At 39.4% G+C, this 21,009-nt stretch overlaps 2 protein-coding genes across 2 annotated transcripts; one reads left to right on the top strand and one right to left on the bottom strand.

Moving 5' to 3' along the window:
- LOC104719541 (basic leucine zipper 43-like) lies at nucleotides 326–986 on the top strand. Its single transcript, XM_010437487.1, has one exon. It carries the CDS (start codon nucleotides 408–410, stop codon nucleotides 897–899), a length of 492 nt encoding a protein of 163 aa, XP_010435789.1. The 5' UTR covers nucleotides 326–407; the 3' UTR covers nucleotides 900–986.
- Nucleotides 7,366–7,952, bottom strand: LOC104719540. The gene has a single exon (XM_010437486.2). It carries the CDS (start codon nucleotides 7,805–7,807, stop codon nucleotides 7,436–7,438), a length of 372 nt encoding a protein of 123 aa, XP_010435788.1. The 5' UTR covers nucleotides 7,808–7,952; the 3' UTR covers nucleotides 7,366–7,435.

The raw sequence follows: 21,009 nt of genomic DNA, 5'->3' as shown, positions 1-21,009 counted from the left end.
TTGTATTTACTTTAATTTGTAAGATAAAAAAAATTGTTTGGTCTATAGTCTAATATATATAATGTTGTGTTCTAATAAACTTATCTTCCCTCTTTGCATTTTTTTTTCTTCTAAAACTTAAAGTTAACAATCTTTTTTTTGTCTTCTTATATATATTTTAATTTTCATTAATTATATAAAGATACGCATTTTAGTTGTGTGATTGTTAGATGCTTTTCTATTGGTTTGACCCAAATGAAGAAACAATGGTCCACACTGTCCCCTACTAGTCTATATGAACCACCTCTTCTCAACACACACACACACACCAAACATTCATCACACAACTCGCAAGTCCTACAATCTTTCTTCCCTCTATTCAGCTAAGAAAGAAAACCCTAACCTTGCATCGCAAGCAGTCGCCGATAATGCAACCATCCATGAACATTTTCAGCCTCCATAGTTGCCCACCTTCGTACCTTTCTCATTTCCCTACATCGTCGCGATTTTGCGTCGAAGGACAAAACCCCAATCCATTATACACCTTACAAACTAGTGTCAACTCCCCACAGTTCATGATTTTGAGCAACTCGACATCAGATGAAGCAGAAGAGAATCATAACGATATAGTCAATGAGAGGAAGCAAAGAAGGAAGCTATCGAACAGAGAATCGGCAAGGAGATCTCGTATGAGGAAGCAAAGACAGGTGGATGAGCTTTGGTCACAAGTGATGTGGCTTAGGAATGAGAATCATCAGTTGCTCCATAAGCTTAACCGCGTCTTGGAGTCTCACGAAAAGGTTATTGAAGAGAATGCTCAACTCAAAGAGGAAACCTCTGAGCTTAAGCACGTAATAAGTGATATGCAGCTTCAGATTCAGAGTCCTTCTCTTGTTTTGGAGCCGACGTTGCATAGATGATGTTTTAGTGGCTCTACGCTCTAGTATGTAACTATAAATGTATCCAGCGATCTGTCTCAGATTGAGACCATATATTAGTAAATTAGTCATTTTTACGTACGTCTGCGTTTTTTCTAAATTTGCTGAATTATGAGTTTTTTCTTTTATTTTGGATAAAGAATTGTGAGTTTGTTTGAGATAAACTAAGATCAGAATCTGATCATCAAATTGGTTTTGGTACGGAACGGATCTTGGATCCCGAATAATTATCTGATCATCAAATTGTTTAAATGCAGTTTGGAGAGTACAGAGATTTAAGATATATGCTAACAAGAAAACACTATTTGATGTGTAAATATATTTGAAACAAAAAAAAAACAAATGGTTGTGTACTTAATCTGATGTAGCTTGTGTGTTAAACACAAAAAGTCTGATTATATATATCAAATTGCCTAAAGCTATGTAGTAGTAGACTAGTAGTACCTTGTATTGGTACTGCATGGGGTTGAGTTTCGTTTTGAAACATTTTTCTTACAAATTATAAAGAAGTAATGTTTTTTTTCTTTTTTTCTAACCTACCTAACAGTATTTTATTTTATTTTATTTTAGTTTAGTTTTTTTTTTTTTTTTTTCCTAACAGTGTTAATCATTGGTTAATCTGTTCAGCAGCATAAGTAAACCTTAAAACTATAGGACACGTGAATCCAAGACTCAAATATCATCAAGATTACTTCTCTACTATATACAACAAGACAAACAAAAACAATCTTACGTAATAAGAGACCCTTTACACTTTTCAGTCAAGAAAACAAATGGCTTTTCTCCCAATTCGTGTGGGCGAGAAACTTACGGGCCAAGAAAACAAAAGAGCTTAACCACTAAAATCACGTAAGTGGAAGACTGAAAGAGACACTTACGACTGAAACAGCCAAAGAAAGAAATAGAGACACAGCTTTCCCAAACCACCTAAAAAGTTGGAAAAACAAATCAATAACACAGCACTTTATAGTCAAGACAGGAACAGATGACACAATTTTTTTTTTTTAGTAAGTCAAAATAATATATAACAGTTTGGTCCCATCTCTCACAATCATCGATCAAACTTTTTTCTTTTCTTTTTCACTTTGATTCTTGTATAAAAATACATCACAATCTTAGCCTATATATAGGGTTGTGCGTGTGTGTGCTAAAGTAGTCTCTGTAGCCTATATATGTACTAAAGTAACCTCTATAGTTGAGACAAGTATGTTTGTTTCTTTCTTTTCCTCGCTTTGTTTTCGTTCGATGATTGGTTGTGTCTTTGGAAATGTTAGGCATCTCGAGTGGTAAACGCTAATAAACAGAGTTGTTTATGCAAGCAATATTTCTCAGAAAATGTAAACAGCTGTCAACTTTTTAGTGGTTATTATTAATAAAAAATAATGAATATATACATATGATTAAAATAATAACTTTTTTTTAAGGACACCTTTACAGCGTTACTGCGCTAGTGATGGTCTTAGGATCCCATATGTTTTTTAAAAACCTTAAATAATGTAAAAAGAGATCTTAACTAATATTTAAGAAATTCTTTACATTTGATTTTGATATAGAGGCCTCTGAAATCTAATTTAGTAGAATATAGCCCTTTTTTTTTTATATATATATACTTAATGGTCTAAGAAAAAGAATAATTTGTAAGGATTATGTTTTCGGTCAATGGTCTTGAGAGAACTCCAGACTTAAGCGTGTTTATGTTATAGTAGTTTCAGGATGGGTGAACTTCTGGAAAGTAATTGTCGGAACTGTGCGAGTGAAGACAAGACACAAGAAAAAATCATGTAGTGATTTGTAGGATCGGTAAAGAAGTCTTAAAGTCTCTCAGACATTTGCAAACCGGCTATCGGATATAGATGGACCCATATACCATAGTAGACGTAGGGTCCACTAATAAAGGTAGACACATAGACTAGAAATGGACATATGACCCACTAAAAAATGACGGTTGGGACATTATACATTCTATCATCCTTGATGTAGTGAATTTCTTCAATAGATTTGGCTTGATTCTTCAAGTGTCCACCAAGTCAGTGGCCGACTTAGCATATCAACCGAGATGGTTGCATTTTGACGTCTTGTTCTAGCTAATGGCTTAATGGACCGGACCACTAATATATCCGGTCGAATTTGGTGGTGACTTATTCTGGATTAACCAGGTGGTGATAAACCACACTTCTTCTACACTACATATCACAAAAACATAAAGTCAGAAATGTAAACTACTATAGATAAGTAAGAAGGAATATATTAGCATTTCAATGTCACAAACTCACAACTTTTATTTGTAAAATTTCTCAGTACTATTCAACGTAATATATTTCTTTTATCACTCAGTTGTCTTGTGATTAAACGGTGAGATTTGCGTTCTAACGGTTGGTTTGATTAAAATATTGGTTTTAGTGTGTCTGTTTTGTGTTTGATCTTGAGTGTTAGAAAAATCTAACTCTGAGTTCTTTTCGATTTTAGCTGCAATTTCGTAGAGATGTTCATACGTCATTTATCTAAGGTTTGTACGATGGTTTTTTTAAGGTGGTGACGGGAATTATAATGAACTTACCGTTGTTTGGAACTGCTTATTTCTACATTACTGAATTGATCTCTTGTAGTGTTTTCTTGTATTGGGAATTGCTTCATACAAGTACAGCCTTAGTCCATAGATCATATAATTGTTTTACTCCTCACATTTTTCACGTATAATTTTTGTATCTCATTTATTTTTATGCATTTGTTAATGGTTCATACAACGGTAAGTTTCCCATTTTTTTAAATGGTTCGCGTTTGTGCGGAAAGCTTGATTTATGTTAGAAAACAACGCACAATGATGCAACGAGAAACCTTCAATACAAAAATCACCACAAGATTTTAAAATAAGTATTTCTAAACTATCCTAATTTCATTAGTATTCCGATCGCCAAATTATTTCTCTACCATAGAAATCTTAAATAAACGAGTCTAGAACACCTTTGCAAAATTTTAGTTTAAAGAAGAAAAAAAGAAAACTCATTGTAGGATTTCGGATTTCCCAAACAAACACACAAGACATGTACTGCTGTTGTAAGATCTCGAATTGGCTAGACGCGAACATCCAGCTAGATTTTAAGTGACAGATCTATATTTCTCCGAACATTCTAAAGAATAAAGTTTGACGTGCATATATCTGTTTTTCTTCTCTCATCTATGTTACACAATTTTTTAAGAATTATATAGTATCATCTAATCCTAAGCCTAATAGTAATTTAATTAATTAAAGTAGGGAGGCCCAAGTTTTAGTTCTCTAAAATCATACCCAAATATTGGTTTCCTCATTGAAAAGAAAATCAGCACTCATTTGTGATCAAGAAGTTGCATATATGACAATTGCCCCATATTTTTTGAAAAATATGAACGAAATCTCTTTAAACATTAGCTGTAGATTCAGATTTCTCCTAAGTAATATCTTCTGTAAAGTGTACGTAATATATACTAATACTGAGGCAAATAAAATATAGGGTAAATTATATGCAGTAGCCATGGAGTTAGTTTTTTATTCACTTTAGGTCAAAGTGAAAAGTGTTTTTCATGTGTTAGCCACCTGCATAATTTTGAACAACTAAACGCTTGAAGCAAACAAACTAAATGAAGTATTTAGTTAAGTTAGTTAGAATTATTCTCATTTTTGTGACTAAATGGAATAAAATCTGTTTGCTACAGTAAAAAAAATAAAATATAAAATAAATAAAATTAGTCACATAGTATAATGTGTCAATGGACCAATGTATGATGTGTTTTGCTAGTACTGTGTTTTGATGTACGGTTTGTTGCAACTGTGTACGTACACAAGTCATTAATGTTGTGTACGTACATATACAATGTTATTGGAAACGTAATTATACTGTTGATTATATATAACCTTCAGAATTATAATTATTTAGAAATAGTACAAACATTCTGAACATTCAGAATTAGAAATAAACATTCAAAAAACATATATGATCTTTAAGGCTCCATTCATATTTTTTTTGAGTTCTTGAGCTCTCCCCTTCATTCTCCATCACATCACATGGTTTATGTTGAAACGTCCAGCAAATTCAGAAGGAGAGTGGTGATGATGTGGCGTGGAGGAGGAGGGGGAAGCTCTGCTAATGGTGAGATGTTGCTCCTTCCTCAATGTACATTGCATCAAATATATTATAATCTATGTACACAACAACAATAAAACAAATCAATGTACATTGCATCGAATATATTATAATCTATGTACACAATAACAATGAAACAAATAGATTCTTGTACCAAATTTCTCAATTGCCATACATACAAAATTGCAATCTTACAGTTTGTAAATAAACCAACTTAGAGTACTTGTTATTGTTATTTACATAAATAAGATATAACACATAATTAATATTGATCATTAGGAGATATAAGTATAACTATATGTGTATATATTTTTTACAAAAGTTTATGCGATAAAATTTGATTAAGTAATCATCTCACTCTAATTTTATTCACATTTATTTTATCAACAAAAATACTATAATTATTTCTTTATTTATTTTCTTAGTATTATTTTGTATGGTAACATAAAATTAAAAGATATATATATATATATATATACCTTATCTCTTTTTAACTTTTATGATTATAATTTTTACTGTGTATTATAATTTTTTTATTATACTATATTTTCACTTTAATTTGATATTCTTTTTTATTTTGAGTCATCTTCTTAAAAATAGTTTCAGATTAACATAATCATGTATGCTCAATGTGTACGTCCATAAGTGCTCAGTAATGTATGTAATGTTCTGAGTACATACGTACACTAAGGAAAAATAAGGCTTATGATTTGCTTTATGATACGGTGTACGTACATAACGTTCTTTTATTCAATGTGTACGTCCATAAGTCCATTTTTAATAGAGGGTATAACTGTATTTTTGCAGTCATCTTCAACATGTGTATCCTCTACAACCCTAATATTGCAGCCATTGTTCACAGTTTCTCATAAACCTTATTTTCCTTTACATTTTAATATTTTTTACACCTAAATCTTGTAAATCTAGCTTGTATTAACATTTTTAAATTCAAAAACTAAAATTTTTGAGTTTTTAAAGTGTTTGGAATTTTTTTTGAGTTTTACTCATCCAATCTGAAATTTTCTCTTCTTCTGCTTCTCATCGGAGTTCTAATCGAAAAATATAGTTGCCAGAGTTCTAAACACAGTTTCGTTTCACCGGAATTTATTATTCCAGTTTTTTTGGTGAAGGAAGATGATGAATTTCACGCTTTGAATTTTTTTTTCTTCGTTTCATACACTGAACTAAATCTTTAAAATTATTTCAATTATGTTTTTCTTTTGTAATTAACTAAACACTGTATCATTTGGGTAATAACATCAAACTATAATTATTTAGTTAGAGGATATTTTTGTTTTTTTCTTTGAGGGTGACTATTACTTGAGAAGTTATATTGACTTTGTTAATTCACGATTTTTTTTTTTTTTTGGTGTGATTGATGAAAATTTCTTTAAAAATGCATGCGAACTTAAAACGTATTATTTAAAATTCCTCACACAACAAGCACGATAACTAATTAATCCGGAAGTACTTGGATTATTCGGATTACCAAATAATGATTGGTGAAGCTGAAGCATATAATTTCTGGCATCTAGACAAAAAAGAAGCATATTATTTTTTGCTTCAATTTGTGAAATATTTTATATGATAATTATTAAATATTGAATTTGTGAGGAAGAGTTCCCATGTTGGTTGCATGTGTGTGCGGTGGATCCATTTTCTCTTTACACCCAAAAACTATTCATATCATCACAAGGTTTTCAGAGAGTTTTGGGCAAAACACACAAAGCCCCAATATGACAATAATTGAAACTTGTCTCTGGAAACACACCTCACTACACATGCCTTCTCTTCTCTTATCATTTTGTACATATAATTCATGACTACATTTTTACACGTCGTTATCAATCAATATCATCATCATCAATCAGTATCATCATAATTATCAATTACTATCTTTGAGTGTCTCTCATTGTCTGTTTAACAGTATTTGTTGAGAATTTTTCGTTTTATTGAATATTAATTATTTTTCGTATGAACATGCACGGAAATTAAATCTAATGCAAATCGTATTGGTAAGGTAACCAAAGTCGAAAGAAAATATTTTACAAATTAAAAAAATCAATAACATTTCTGAATCTACAATGGGCTAAAATCTTTTAGATATTTAATTAGAAAAATACAGAGTGATGTTGATCAACAAACCCGAGAGTTAATTCTCTCTTTGGGAAACATTGATTCACAAATTAAAGAATAAGTAATCAATATATATCATGAATAACAATATAGAAAATTAGACATCAATAAATCAACACACATTCCACATACTTTTTAAATAAAAATAAATAAATGAATCACCTTCCTAAGGCATAAAAAAACCTCAAATAAAATAGGAAATCATAATATATCCCAATATACAAACACTAATTACATATTATAACATAAATATACAATGTTCAATCACTTCATTCTATAGGTACTCTTATTTTCTCTCTTTTTCTTCTCTTTTTTCCTGTATGAGTTACTAGTTTTTTTATCATCATTTTTACTCTTAGTATTATTACCTTCATTTTTCCCGTTCTTCAAATTCAACGCCTTGTTCTTTTGGTGATAACGCTGATGATAATTTGGTCCAGACGAAGCGTCCGAGGCCATTGAATCATCGCTATCTTTGTTCCTCTCTTCTTCAGTTTCGCCTTTGCTGAAGTAGTTATAGATGTTATACACTTCTTGATAGTCCTGGTCCACGACCTCCTCTTCATCTACTTCAATTGGTGACGAAATATAAGTCGTCCAACCGGATTCACTACTGCTGCATTCTTCCTTCTCCATCAAGAACTCAAGAACCCTAATCTTGATGGGAGAGAGAGAGAGAAATAGAAAGAGGTTTGTGTCTTAGAGCTGTAGTTATGCATTTGCTAGGAATACGAACTCTTATGTATATATGTGCATGTGGTGGGAATAATAAGGCTGCTCGTATGTTTTTATTATTTTATTGCTGGAAGGACAGCTTATGTTCTAACATTTAAAGATATATCCGACATGATTCGAAAAAGAATAATTGTTCTTTTATGTGAGTTTTTTTGTTTCTTTCTAATTGTTTAACATGTGTCTTCTCTTAATGGCTGATTAATTAGGTTCACCAAGACTACGGTAGTTGAGAAAATTATTTTTTAAAAGTTGATGTGCATGTCTTTCCCTCATAACACCCCTGCATGTGAAAAAAAATAACATTAATTAGGTTATATTACTAACTAATTAAACTATTGGGTGTAGCAATAAAGATGGTGAGGCCAATTTAGTTTTTCATTGTAGCATGAGGGGAATGTATCTTTACACTTAAAATTCTCTGTATACGAAACCAAACACGAACCTTCCTGAAGATTGGTACGTTAGGTTCTGATCAAACCCATGTTCTATAACATGTTAGGATAATGCCACTTTTTATCTTCTTTCTGAACTAACGTCATCATTTTGCAACCTTCTAATATATATATATAATATACACAATTGAATAAATTTTCCAAAAAAAGAAGGAAAAAAAAAATTCCAAAGAAAAAATATAAATAGATGTATTATTTTTAAAAACCATATGTCCCCAAAACACAAAAACTACAGACATTCTAAAATTTTTGAAAAGATTAAAATATTAAGCGTAAATGGTATTAATGTATTATTGATTTCTTTTAGACTCACTTAATTAACGTTACTTAATAAAAACTTTTACTTTAATTAGAAATTTTTGTTTCAAGATTTAAATGAAGATGTTCTCAAATGCAAGGGACTTTTGTACAAATAGATGTCCAAATTTGTGTGCTATCTTTGTTTGCATTCGTTTGTCTCTTTACGGGGATGATGAGTCGGTGTCCTCTTTCTTTGATCTAATTATTGGTTGATTTTATGATAATTTAGGTTCGATAGCAGAAATACACTAATTGTTATTTAGAAAAATCGTATCCATGGAAGTAGTGGTATCAATAATTCGAATTTTCTATATTATATACATAATTTGTTTTTCCTGTCGGCTAATTTTTCCATTAGATAAAAGAGAATATATAAAATGTTACTGCGATTCTGCAAATACCGCAGACTTGGCCATCGTTTAAAAGGGAAATTAAAGAATTGGGCAAGGTTCTAGATGGTTCTTTTGGAGTGGAAGATTGTCTTGGAGAAATGTGCAAAAACAGATGAGTTCATCTCATTGTTCGAAGTGTTACTAGCAATACCCACATTAACTTTTATGTGGCGTCTGATTATTCTTTTTGGCTTACGGGTCTTTTTGAGAGTGAGAGATAACTCTGGGTATTCGGATTCAGGTTTTCGAGTTTTCGGATTTAGACATATAAAATTCATTTGAGTTTTTTATATTATCGGGTCGGGTATAAGTATTATCCGTTCAGGTTTGGATAATTCGGGTATATCCGAATTAAAAAAAAACTGTTTTTTATTTTTTTTTATAAATTATATTTTTTTTATAATTTTTTTTTATATATATATAAATATTTAACGTTTTATGTTAAGACAGAGAAACTAAGATGACAAAATGATTAAAGTTGTATCCTTAAATGCTCAAGGTTTTGGGTTCAAATCTCTTTAGATGCATATATTTACATTTAGTTCGGGTGGACATTCGGCTTCAGATATTACCCGTACCCAATCGGGTATCCGATTCTCATAGGTACTGAACCCGAACCGAATCATCTACTTTGGGTTCAGGATTCGGGTCCGGATAATATGCCCAGAGAGAGTTATATCCTCTTTTTGAATGGCATCTAGAGGGTGTATGGTTAGACGCTCTGGGAGCTTATTCTTTTGTATAGGTCATGTTCACACAAATGACTTAGTTTAGGCTACAAGGACAAAATCTCCTTGTTTTGCTAGTTTCAATCGGTAGGTTGTATTACTGTTATTGCTATTTTCTTCATATATACTAGGTTTTACCTCGTGGTACACCACGGGTCTATTATTTTGTTGATATGATACTATAATAGTTTAGTGGTGCTTGTAGTCGATAGTGAATTGCATCTATATATATGCTATTAACGGTTGTTGTAACATCCGCTAACCAAAATCCTGGTTTGGAGATGTGCATCGGTCAATGTTGGAGGAGCATCGGTCGATGCAGGTTCAGCTTTTGCGTTTTAACTTAAGTTAAACGCTGCGTTTTGGGCAAAGGGAAAAGAAAACCCTTAAATCGTTTCTTTTGTCTCATTAGTCGACTTTGGCCGCTTTTGAGAGAAACGAAAGAGAGAGAGAAGAGTTCTTGGTGTTCTTGAGTGTTCTTGGTGATTTCTTGGAGTTGGAGGCTGTTTCTGTAGAGATCTATAGCTGGGATCGTTATAGGAGCTTCCTAGGAGCGTTTTTTTCCTGTGTTTGGGTCAGATTTCTTCTGTAGCAAAGGTAAGTGCATGACCATGGCTTATCTAAGCTGAAAATTCCTCTAATCTGTTTGTTATGTGTTGTTAGGTTTGTTAGAATGTTATTTGAGGCGTTAAGAAGCTTTCTTGTGGCTTGGGATCGAGTCTTGTGGTTGCAGGAACGAAGTTCCAGCATGAAACGACCTGACCCGTTTTTTTTTTAATAATAAATAATAATGATATAAATAACTATGACTAGTGGTCCCATACCCACTAGTCACCTAACCACAATCACAAACAACAACGGAATAATAATACCAATTAAATAACCAACTAAACCAATAATCCAATATTAATCCATAATAGAATAAACAACAACCAATCCTAACCATTTCAATGTCAAACAACAGGAAACCAAGGAACCGACAACCTAATAAGTTCTAAAGACCCAACTATAGCAACCTAGCAATGCACGACAACATACAATCGAGTCCCTAGAACATCTTCCTCTTCATTGCCTTGATTCCACGATCACACTTTGCCTTTACCTGCACCACAAACACAAATTGAGATGCATGAGTATTTGATAAATACTCAGTGAGGCAATCCTCCCATCTACTGGGCTATACACACAAGCAATAAGATCTCTCATGCCACAAACAACAACAATAAAACAAACCAGGAACATGAACAAGTGACCCGACACGATCCGGTTACTGTCAGAATGGTGTCAACCGATACCAGAAGGTGTCGACCGACACTGGACATCTGGTGTCGACCAACACCACTTGGGTGTCGACCGACACCTGCTCGACACCCCCGAAACCCTAACGGTGTCGACCGACACTCGCTAAGTTCCCGAGCCGTCCTCGCGTTAGTGTCGACTGACACCACATTGGTGTCGACCGACACCACAGTCGAGCAGTGATTTCCTTCGAACAAAACCTCCGAATCTCGCCTCCAAACTTCTCCTCTTCGTCCCACACAATCCCAGGAATGTATCCAAGCCTCAAGAGCTACGAAAAACTCACAAACAACCAAAAACAAACAACCAAAAAACACACAATATCACATAAACAGAGATCTTAGCTTAGATAAGCCATGGTCATGCACTCACCTCTTTGCAGGAAGATTCTGAACCACAACAACGAATCCCACCCTCCTAACAAGCCTCTAGCTCCTTCCTAGCCTTGGATCTCTCAAGAAACAGCAAAGAATCTCACCAATCTCTCTTAAAAGCTCAAGAACTCTCTTTTCTCCCTTTTCTCTCAAAAACCTCAAAGCGGCAGACAAAAATAATCCCAAAACCCTTCTGGTCGACAATTCACTTATATATCTCGGTCCAATGGTTTTTCCTACACCAAACTGGTCCAAATCGATAATTAAATCAATCTGGTCGAACCAGAAATAAGTGGTGTCGACCGACACCACCATGAGTGTCGATCGACACCCACCCCCAAACGCTAAGTTTTGGTTCGCGGGCGTTATAATTCTCCCCCACCCAAATAGATTCGTCCTCGAATCTCGAACAACACTCAGCCAAGGACTCATGTGCTACCGACTCCACGGCCTGCACTCCTTCGACCGATATACGAAAGGTCACCTCTAGGTGATAGACTCATGCTCCAGGCGTTATTTGCTCTCGACTTTTGGACTTTCTTTGTCTCATAGGCCTAAACCATGAGTTTTTATTGTCTCTTCATCAGACCTAAGTCTGCATGCCATAATGTTGGCTCCTCATCGGGCCTAAACCCGCATGCCATAATGTATAACGAAAAATCCAATATTTGTCTCTCGGGTCGTCACCCTACAGCGCGCCTTCGGATCGTCATCCGAAGTCGATATACCAACCACAATCCCAAGCCATAAAGTTTTGAAATATGGCGGTACTAGGAGAACCGAAGTCCCCCAAGAGTCGCGAGCAAACAATTCTGAACACGTCTGAGTCCTATTCCTAACCAGGTTCCCTTCCCGTGGCTCACGTAAGACAACACAATCTCCTACCAACCACATATCCCCTCAGTGGAATACCCCATGACCACACAAGGATCATATCACTGCCCCACGGGCCGCCACGAAGGCCAAACAAATGTCCTAAACAGGACCGCCACAAAGGCCAAATAAATGTCCTAAACAGGACCGCCACAAAGGCCAAACAAATGTCCTAACAGGCCGCCACCAAGGCTAAACAAATGTCCTAAACAGGACCGCCACAAAGGCCAAACAAATGTCCTCAACAGGACCGCCACCAAAGCCACTCGTCCCGAAGGACCGTCACGAAGACCATCTGTCCCGAATGACCGCCTCAACAGGCACTCTGGCTAAACAGCCTACCACGAAGGTCACACAATGGCTAAACAACGCGCCACGAAGGCCATACAATGGCTAAACAGCCCGCCACAAAGGACACACAATGGCTAAACAGCCCGCCACGAAGGCCACACAATGGCTAAACAGCCCGTCACGAAGGCCACACAACGGCTAAACAGCCCGCCACGAAGGCCACACAACGGCTAAACAGCCTGCCACAAAGGCCACACAAGCCCTCTCCTAGGCTCTCCGCCACCAAAAAAGGACAAATTCTAACTCACATAAAACTTTCTATTTTTTAGCACTTACCACATCTGGAAACTTTTCACTTATAGAAACTTCTAATTCAGGAAACTTTCCTCCAAAACACTGCCTTGCAGAAATTTTGTACCCCAAACACCACCTCATCTTGTTACTGAGTCGCACAACCAACCACCCCAAACGACCGAGTAACAAGAGAGATGGGCTGGAATACTCCATTCCCGCTCCAGCCACGGACTACAAATGGGGCCATGCTAGGCAAGCTCAAGTCGTGGCTTGCTTCTCATACCACTTCTTAAACCTTGACTTCATCCTCGCATCAGGCTCCCAAGTCTGCTCCTCCACACCATCACAGTCCCACAAGACTCTTATCAAATGAATCTTCTTCTTCCGAAGTTCCTTGATCCTCCTCTCGAGAACCCTCACTGGTCTCGCCTCCAAAGTCATGTTGGGCTGAAGATCCTTAGGTATCTTAGCCAACAACTGGTCATCCTCATGAAGACACTTCCGCAACATAGACACATGGAAAACCTTATGGAATGCACGCATAACCTCAAGTAACTCCAGCCTATATGCCACTGGTCCAACTCGCTCAATCACTCTGAACGGACCCATATACCTCAGACTCAACTTAGTCTCAGTCAATGACCTGTTCGGACTCTGCAACATGGCCATCTTGATGTACACTCTATCTCCAACTTGAAACTCAAGTTCTCTCCTCCTCCTATCGGCATAACTCCTCTGCCGATCCTGAGCTTCCTTCATGTTCAGCTTGAGAACCCGAATCTTCTCCGAGGTTTCCTGAACAAAATCTGCCCTGTATATGCTCCTCTCCCCCACCTGAGTCCAGCATAACGGTGTACGACACGGCCTCCTATACAAAGCCTCATAAGGAGCCATGCTAATACTCGCCTGGTAACTGTTGTTATAAGCAAACTCTACCAAGCTCAAGTGATCTGCCCAATGGCCACCCCCATCCAACACACACATCCTCAACAAATCCTCCAACGTATGGATCGTCCTCTCTGACTGTCCATCTGTCTGGGGATGATAAGCAATACTCATATGCACCGTAGTGCCCATCTCTGCCTGAAATGCCCTCTAAAACACCGAAGTGAACTTGGAATCCCTATCAGACACAATACTCGCTGGCACCCCATGTAACCTGACTATCTCCTTCACATACTTCTTAGCCAAGACTGCTGCTCCGTTAGTCTTCTTAATGGCCAGAAAATGTGCCGACTTATTCAACCGGTCCACAATGACCCAAATAGCATCAAACGTCCTGGACACTGGAAAACCCACCACAAAGTTCATAGTAATCATATCCCACTTCCACTCTGGAATGGGAAGACTCTTCAGTAATCCACCTGGTACCTGATGCTCAGCCTTCACTAGCTGACACACATCACACCTCGCAACCCAACTAGCCACGTCCTTCTTCATCCCGACCCAGTGATAGTACCTCTTGAGATCACGGTACATCTTAGTCGCTCCTGGATGAATAGAGAACATGCTCGCATGAGCCTCTCTTAGAATCTCCTGCCTCAACTCCTCATCCTTGGGCACACAGATCCGCCTATGCACCAGAATAGTACCATAGGCAAAACTATACTCTGATTCAACATCCTTTGAGGTATTTACCAGCCCCAAATCCGACTCCTGAGCCAACCACACTCTGCTCAACAGATCTGCTCTATCAGCTGCAACCAAACCCAACGGCTCCTGAGAAACCGCACACAAGCTCAACGCACTGATCTCTCCTACCAGAGAATCCATATCCTGCTCCTGAGCCGAAGCCGCCCGCTTCCGACTCAAAACATCTGCAACCATGTTAGCCTTACCAGGGTGGTAGGCTATCTCCAAATCATAATCCGCCACCAGCTCCATCCACCGCGTCTGCCTCAAATTCAGCTCGGGCTGAGTGAATATATACTTCAGGCTCTTATGATCTGTAAACACTTGTACCTTTGTACCATAAAGATAAGATCTCCAAATCTTCAAGGCAAAAACTACAACACCCATCTCCAAGTCATGAGTAGGATAGTTGTCCTCATGGTTCCGCAACTGCCGCGAAGCATAGGCAATCACCTTCCCATGCTGCATCAACACACATCCTAAACCCACTCTAGATGCATCTGTATAAACCACATAGGATTCTCCCTGCTCAGGCAAGGCCAACACCAGAGCAGTAGTCAACATCTCCTTCAGGATTGCAAAGCCTTCCTCACACTCCTGTGACTAGACAAAAGAAACATCCTTCCCCGTCAACTTAGTCATAGGACGTCTACTGCTCGCAAACCCCTGCACAAATCTCCTGTAATACCTGGCCAACCCGAGAAAACTCCTGATCTCCGTGGCATTCTACGGTCTAGGCCAATCCCTGATAGCCTAAATCTTCTCCGGATCTACAAAAACTCCATCTGCAGAAAAATGTGACCCAGAAAACCCATCTCACGCTGCCAGAAACTACACTTGCTCAACTTAGCAAACAACTTCTGCTCCCGCAGCTTCTCCAGAACTGCTCTCAAATGCACTGCATGCTCTTCAGGACTCTTAGAANTGAGAAACCGCACACAAGCTCAACGCACTGATCTCTCCTACCAGAGAATCCATATCCTGCTCCTGAGCCGAAGCCGCCCGCTTCCGACTCAAAACATCTGCAACCATGTTAGCCTTACCAGGGTGGTAGGCTATCTCCAAATCATAATCCGCCACCAGCTCCATCCACCGCGTCTGCCTCAAATTCAGCTCGGGCTGAGTGAATATATACTTCAGGCTCTTATGATCTGTAAACACTTGTACCTTTGTACCATAAAGATAAGATCTCCAAATCTTCAAGGCAAAAACTACAACACCCATCTCCAAGTCATGAGTAGGATAGTTGTCCTCATGGTTCCGCAACTGCCGCGAAGCATAGGCAATCACCTTCCCATGCTGCATCAACACACATCCTAAACCCACTCTAGATGCATCTGTATAAACCACATAGGATTCTCCCTGCTCAGGCAAGGCCAACACCAGAGCAGTAGTCAACATCTCCTTCAGGATTGCAAAGCCTTCCTCACACTCCTGTGACTAGACAAAAGAAACATCCTTCCCCGTCAACTTAGTCATAGGACGTCTACTGCTCGCAAACCCCTGCACAAATCTCCTGTAATACCTGGCCAACCCGAGAAAACTCCTGATCTCCGTGGCATTCTACGGTCTAGGCCAATCCCTGATAGCCTAAATCTTCTCCGGATCTACAAAAACTCCATCTGCAGAAAAATGTGACCCAGAAAACCCATCTCACGCTGCCAGAAACTACACTTGCTCAACTTAGCAAACAACTTCTGCTCCCGCAGCTTCTCCAGAACTGCTCTCAAATGCACTGCATGCTCTTCAGGACTCTTAGAATAAACCAGGATGTCGTCGATGAAAATGATGACAGACACGTCCAGAAACTCCTGAAACACGCTGTTCATCAATCTCATAAACGCATCTGGTGCGTTAGTCAACCCAAACGACATCACTACAAACTCATAATGCCCATACCTCGTCCTGAAAGCAGTCTTCCTCACATCTGCCTCATAGATCGGGATCTGATGATAACCCGACGCCAGATCTATCTTGGAGAACCAAGTAGCACCTCTCAACTGATCCAACAACTCATCGATCCTCGGAAGAGGGTACTTGTTCTTCACAGTGACCCGGTTGAGACCTCTGTAATCAATGCACAAGCGAAAACTCCCATCCTTCTTCTTAACGAATAACACCGGCGCTCCCCACGGTGATACACTAGGACGGATGAATCCCTTGCTCAGCAAATCCTCTAGCTGCTTCTTCAGCTTCGGCATCTCTGCTGGAGCCATCCTGTAAGGAGCCTTGGATAACGGTGTCGTTCCTGGTTCCAGTTCAATCGTAAAAGGATCAGACCGAGAAGGTGGTAATCCTTGCAACGACTGCAACACGTCCTCAAACTTCTCTACAACCTGAATACCACTAACCGTAGATTTCCCCACTGACTCTGGCATAGATATAGTAAACAAATAAGCCTCACGGTCCTTCTTGATCATCTTCCCAGCCTGAATGGTCGAGATCACGAGACTCCCCGAAGTCGGTCTAATTCCCTGATAAATCAACTTCCCTCCTGAACGCTCAAACTCCACTCTACCACTATGACAATCCAGATGAACCATATGCCGATGCAACCAGTCCATCCCCAAGATAGCGTCATACAACTCCACTGGGTTGATAACCAAATCCGCAGGCCAAGACTCTCCCACGATCTGAATATCGATACCCCTCGCTCGACCAATGACCCTCAGAAACTTGCCTCCAGCAACCCTGACAACTCCTGTACGCTCTCCGAGATCCCCCATGATACCCGCACTATTTGCGCACTTTGGGGTAATGAAGGTATGAATAGCTCTAGAATCAAACATAACGTGGGACTTAAACCCGCCCACCAACAAGGTCCCTACACAAACCTCATGTGTTGAGAACCTAACATTGTATCACAGGACAACATAAAATCCGAACTTACTAAGAATTCACAAAGACAAAGTATCAGAGATTATACATGTGATCGCCCCAGCACTGGTTCCACCAGTCTCTACAGTCGTGTAAACCCGTGCCGCCTTCTCAATCCGTGCCACCTGCTACCCTCCCGGCTGCACCTGCTGCAACGCCGCCACTGCTACCGGCTGCAACTTGGGACAATAGGTCTTGATGTGCCCTGGCTCCCTGCAATAGTAGCACACACGATCTGCTGTCGACGGGGCACTCCTCTTGGGACAGCTAGCAATCTTGTGATCCTTGCTCCCACACCTGAACCAACTCGCACCACTCGACGTCTGCCTAGCCTCCCACTTCCTCTCGGTTCCCTGCGCAGGCTTACCGCCCTTGCTAGAACCTCCCTGATGCTGAGCTCTACTAGGCTGGACTGCTGGGCTAGCCGCCACTGACTATGCCCGAATATCCTCCTCAATCCCTGTTGCAGTCTCAACCAGCTCTGCACGCGAAGCATAACTCCGCCCCCTACAGTGAACCCTCAATTCATCACGTAGGGCCCTCAAGAACCTCCTGATCTGAGCCTCCTTAGACTCCAAATCTCGACCCCCGTACCTCAGAAGTCGACTGAACTCCAAGTCAAGCTCCCGCACTGACCGAGTCCTTAGGGAAATACTTGCAGTTGAACTCCAAGATGAAGTCAGCCCAAGACATCTCCCTCTGCACTCTCCTGGCTGCCACAGAACCCCACCACAACTGAGCATCACCAGACAAATAGTGGACCCCCAATGTCCACCCAAAACCCCTCAGGACACCTTAGAGTATGGAAGTTACGTTCAACAATCCTCCTCCACGCATTCGCAGCGGTAGGATCTGTACCTCCCAAAAACCGCTCGGTACCAATATGACCCATCTCTGTCAGCATGCTGATATAACAAGAATGGACTCCCACATCCGCAGCCACTGGCTGCCGCTCCTCCCCCACCACTGGTGGCACTACCTGAGCATGAGCCGGTACCACAGGTGGCAACCGCTCTAACAACTGTGCCAGCAAATCCGCAAGATTGACACCCGGGACTCCACCCACTGGGAAACCCGCACCTAGGGCCCTAACATCACACACAAACAAAAACTCATCGTGGAATCACACTGTAGGCTCGAAGAAGATGTTCTAGGACTCCATGCCACACACAATTGACTAACTCACATAATCAATCAAGACATGCAATCCCAGACAACCCAACAGAAACCTAGTGAACCCAAACCTAGAACCGTAATGGCTCTGATACCAAATTGAAACGACATGACCCTTTTTTTTTTAATAAATACTAATAATATAAATAACTATCACTAGTGGTCCCATATCCACTAGCCACCTAACCACAATCACAAACAATACCGGAATAACAATACCAATTAAATAACCAACTGAACCAATAATCCATATTAATCCATAATAGAATAACCAACAACCAATCCTAACCATTTCAATGTCAAACAACAGGAAACCAAGGAACCGGCAACCTAATAAGTTCTAAAGACCCAACTCTAGCAACCTAGCAATGCCAGACAACGTACAATCGAGTCCCTAGAACATCTTCCTCTTCATTGCCTTGATTCCACGATCACACTTTGCCTTTACCTGCACCACAAACACAAATTGAGATGCATGAGTATTTGATAAATACTCAGTGAGGCAATCCTCCCATCTACTGGGCTATACACACAAGCAATAAGATCTCTCATGCCACAAACAAAAACAATAAAACAAACCAGGAACATGAACAAGTGAACCGACACGATCCGGTTACTGTCAGAATGGTGTCGACCGATACCAGAAGGTGTCGACCGACACTGGACATCTGGTGTCGACCAACACCACTTGGGTGTCAACCGACACCTGCTCGAAACCCCCGAAACCCTAAAGGTGTTGACCGACACCTCCATATGGTGTCGACCGACACTCGCTAAGTTCCCGAGCCATCCTCGCGTTAGTGTCGACCGACACCACTGTCGAGCAGTGATTTCCTTCGAATGGAACTTCCGAATCTCGCCTCCAAACATCTCCTCTTCGTCCCACACAATCCCAGGAACGAATCCAAGCCTCAGGAGCTACGAAAAACTCACAAACAACCAAAAACAAACAACCAAACAACACACAATATCACAGAAACAGAGATCTTAGCTTTGATAAGCCATGGTCATGCACTCACCTCTAAAGTCTGTACAATTGAAACGGTCTTAATTGGAAATTTATAAAGATTTTTTTTTGATTTTTTAGTTCGTATGTGTTATATCGGTTATGTAATTGCCTATTTATATTTTGGCGATGATAAAATTTTTATACTTTTTGCTTTCCTTAGAGGGTTGAGGGTTTAGGGGTTAGGGTTTAGGGTTTATGGTATTTTAACTTGCTACTTATTCTTTCAGGTAAATGGTGCAAATACCTGTTGTTTTTGGAGTATGGCTGACGAGAAATGGGTCTTGGCATTTTGACATGGATGGACGCAAAGGTGGGAGAATGTTTTTTTGCGGCACGGTTGTACATACGCTGAGCTTGTTGAAATGGATGTAGAAGATTATCTGATTGACAGAGAAACATATATGGTTCAACTATCGTATCCCTTAACAGAGATGATGCTTCAGCAATTGCCTCAAGATACCCCTCCTGTCTATGTCACAAATGATAGATCAGTTCAGAACTTGATAGATTTTAGTAGTAGGAATGTTGTTCGCCTTTGCGTCTCTATGCAGTGCATGGATGGACATCCGGTTATGCCGCTCAACTCTCGTTCTATTGACAATGGAGAGCCAACAGCTGAATTTGGTAACGATGTAGATCTAGGTGCCGATGAGTGTCCAGATGAATGTGCAGAAGAATGGCATGAAACTGATCATACAGATGAGAAGCCGAAAGATGTTGATAACATGGATTTCGATTACAGTGAGTACGGAAAATTTAAAGATGAAGATGACGAAAGAGATGGAGATGACCTTGGACTAGATGCTGAAGAAGGGAAACCATTTTTTGGTGGTATTCATGGACAGTTAAATAATCCTTGGACAGTTAAATAATCCTTGGATAGACCAACAGAAAGTAGGTCAATGCTTTGCATGCAAAGCTGACGTCATATCTGAGGTGCGTTTAACCGCGGTTATGTTAAAATTCTCTTTCAAAATTAAGAAGTCCACAAAGTCTTTGTTGGTGGTAATATGCTCTGTTCCAGGATGCACATGGAGGGTCGTAGCCACTGTGAAGAATGATCCAAACACTTTTTGGGTCACCAAATATCTGAACGTGCATATATGTTCTATTGTGGAACGCGTAGCTAACCGTAAGCGTTGCACCTCAAAATATATTGGGAGGCTTTTCATCGACCGTGTAGGAATAGTGGATGGTGTTGTTCCACAACATATGGAAGATTCAATGAGGACAATGTTCGGCATGACGTTGGATTACACCACTTCGTACAGGGCTTTACAATATGCGCAAGAATATGTGAGAGGAAGCGCGGAAGAGGGATATTCGAAGTTGCCTTACTGTCTTCGGAAAATAGAGCAGTTCAAACCCGGGCAGTGTCGTTGACCTTGTTGTTGATGACGAGCATAGGT

The sequence above is a fragment of the Camelina sativa genome, chromosome 10 (assembly GCF_000633955.1).
Source record: "Camelina sativa cultivar DH55 chromosome 10, Cs, whole genome shotgun sequence".
In the NCBI taxonomy this organism is placed as follows: Eukaryota; Viridiplantae; Streptophyta; class Magnoliopsida; order Brassicales; family Brassicaceae; genus Camelina; species Camelina sativa.
Note: the sequence above shows the minus strand (reverse complement) of the source record. Positions and strands in the feature narration are given on the sequence as shown.

Excerpts from the sequence above, each read along its gene's own strand:
- LOC104719540 (XM_010437486.2), bottom strand. The coding sequence starts at position 7,807 with ATGGAGAAGGAAGAATGCAGCAGTAGTGAATCCGGTTGGACGACTTAT.
- LOC104719541 (XM_010437487.1), top strand. The coding sequence starts at position 408 with ATGCAACCATCCATGAACATTTTCAGCCTCCATAGTTGCCCACCTTCG.